The sequence below is a fragment of the Pteropus vampyrus genome, unplaced genomic scaffold, assembly GCF_000151845.1.
Source record: "Pteropus vampyrus isolate Shadow unplaced genomic scaffold, Pvam_2.0 Scaffold160, whole genome shotgun sequence".
NCBI classification, from domain to species: Eukaryota; Metazoa; Chordata; class Mammalia; order Chiroptera; family Pteropodidae; genus Pteropus; species Pteropus vampyrus.
In genome coordinates, this window is record NW_011888941.1 from 3999155 (window position 1) to 4001657 (window position 2503).

General features: G+C 42.9%; 1 protein-coding gene across 1 annotated transcript in view; it reads left to right on the top strand.

The window, feature by feature from the left end:
• Positions 1-2162, top strand: part of NCK2 (NCK adaptor protein 2) — a 23971-nt gene extending 21809 nt beyond the window's left edge. Inside the window, exon 2 of the mRNA XM_011370155.2 lies at positions 782-2162. Coding sequence (XP_011368457.1) covers positions 782-976 — 195 coding nt within the window. The 3' untranslated portion in view covers positions 977-2162. The remainder of the gene's footprint in view (positions 1-781) is intronic.
• Positions 2163-2503: the final 341 nt, after the last annotated feature.

The window sequence follows — 2503 nt, forward strand, 5'->3', positions numbered from 1 at the left end:
CTGCATAATGTTTCAATAAATGAGATAAAAGACCAATTTTAATAAAAAATTATGTCTTTCTAAAATATATTCAAATATAGGTAAAATACTGACATAATCACAAATTTAAAGATTTCTCAGTAAAATCTTTGCTTGAACCATCATCCAGCCTCCTCTGGGATATGATGAGCCATACTTGTATTTTTTTTTTTTTTATAGCTTAGAATTAGAAAAAAATTGATAACTGAATGTCTAATAGTGGCGGTAGAAGTCAGGGGAAGTGAAGTTTCTAGCCACTGCCCATATACAAACAAACCCATTTTAAAAATATTCTCAGTGTATCAAAAATAGCTTGGGCAACGGTAAATCCAAATTTCTTCAACATCCAGGTTAACGCTGGTGTCATATATTCCATCACGATTCTCTTATCGCCAATTTTCAAATCACTGAAATACAGTCAGTACCAAAACTACTTAAACAAAATTGAATTTTTCTTTTGATTCAGGACATCAGAGCCTTGGACTGCCTCTAGGTCATGCTGAACATCAGATGCCGTTTTTTTTTTAATATCTCTAATCAGATATTAAAACAGAGCCTTCGCTGTTTGAGCCGTATGGTGGTTTGGATTTGGATAAGTGGGAGATTCAGGCACTAATTCCCCAGATCGTCAGGGGTCGTGCAGTTCAGGCTCATGGAGTAAAGTATTTCTGCCCTTAATCTGGCTCCTCTGCCGGTGGCTGCAGAGCCTCCCAAGTCTCCTGTCTGTGATTCAGTTGTAACGTGTGTTCTGTTTCCTCCCCAGCCCAGTGACTTCTCCGTGTCTCTCAAAGCATCAGGGAAGAACAAACATTTCAAGGTGCAGCTTGTGGACAATGTCTACTGCATCGGGCAGCGGCGGTTCCACACCATGGACGAGTTGGTGGAGCACTACAAAAAGGCCCCCATCTTCACCAGCGAGCACGGGGAGAAGCTCTACCTCGTCCGAGCGCTTCAATGATGCCCTCCCTGCGGCCCCTGCCACCTCCAGGCCGTGGTGCCACATTCACTTCCCCAGAGCCGAGCGGATGACCCCAAGAAGACGTGGTCGGTCACGGGCTCTGCCGCCGGGGGCCTGCTCTGTCCAGAGCCTCATCCCCTATTGGCTTCCTTAACCTGGTTGATCTTACTGTCCACGTTGTTTGTTTCCATCTTCCTCCCCTTTACCATCCCTCACTCCACGTTCAAGGCCACCCGGCTCCTGGCCAATTTTAGAGAACGGGAGGGGGAAGAGGGGCGAGTTTATTCACTTTATTCCTTCTCCATTGGAAACAGCCTTACTCTGGTCAACTTGTTCACGCCATCAGCACCCCGCAGTAAGACGGCATCGGGCACGGTTGGAACGCACCAAAGCCGCCATCGACGAAGTGACCTGCGTCTCAGGAGAGCTCTGGGTTCTCGCATACCAAGCAGCACAGGCGAAGGTCCTCAGTCCCAGCAGCCCTATATGTGTCCTTTGCCCTTACCTGGCTCCCAGACTCTCCAGGGAGTGAACGCATTTGCTGGTAGCAATACTAGAACCACCAGGTGGGATAGTAGTGAGGAAGCTGTCCAGTGCCTTTGGGGCTGTACTTGCAATAAAGAAAGAATTTCCTTGAAGGCCAGTCTGCAAGAGGGACCGGTGACTCAGAAAGATGTTTTGGTAATTTACCCCCAAATGTGCCATCCACCTAGTGCTTTCTCCTCTTGCCCTTTGGCTTGTTTAAATTTTACAATTATGTATTTAATTCTCAAAGTAATTGTATCTGTAGCCATTTGTTGACACTAATACAGATGATTAAGGAAAACAGCTGATCTTTGGGGAAGGGGAGCTACCAACACTTCACACACACACACACACACACACACACACACACACATATATATATATATATATATATACATACATATATATTATATATATATTATTTGCTTTACAGGGAAGTTTTTCAGGGTTTACAAAAGAATATGTGATTGGTAGTAGGAGACACAGAATGTTTATGAAGAAATTGCGTTTTCTTTTTTCTTTACATTTGAACTTCTTTATAGTTTAAATATGCAGTCTTGAGATGGCACATTCCTACAGTTGAAGAAGAGGTCTTGACACCTCCTAAACTTGCATACTCAGTTTTTTGGATATTGTAATAAAAAAAAGTATTATGACAAGATGATGTGTGCATTTATCTTTGGGAAAACTCCGAAGTCTGGGAGAGCAATGCCTGCAGCATTTACTGAATGAACACTCAGTGCCTAAAGAGAAACGGTTTGAGAGAAGAGTTTAACACATTTATTACTTGTGTGTTTGCTTTTTCTGCCACTACATGTTTGTATCTTGAAATAATAAATTTTAATTAGTGAAACTCCAAGAGAAACCAGAATCGCAAGCTTGGTCCCAACTTTTTACCCTTTGTTAATAATTTACCAAACTGTTGTCAGCTAGACTTCTCACCTCTAGCTTTCCCCTCTTCACTCAGGTCTGACTTTCATTTGCTCAATCAGGAAATGTTTG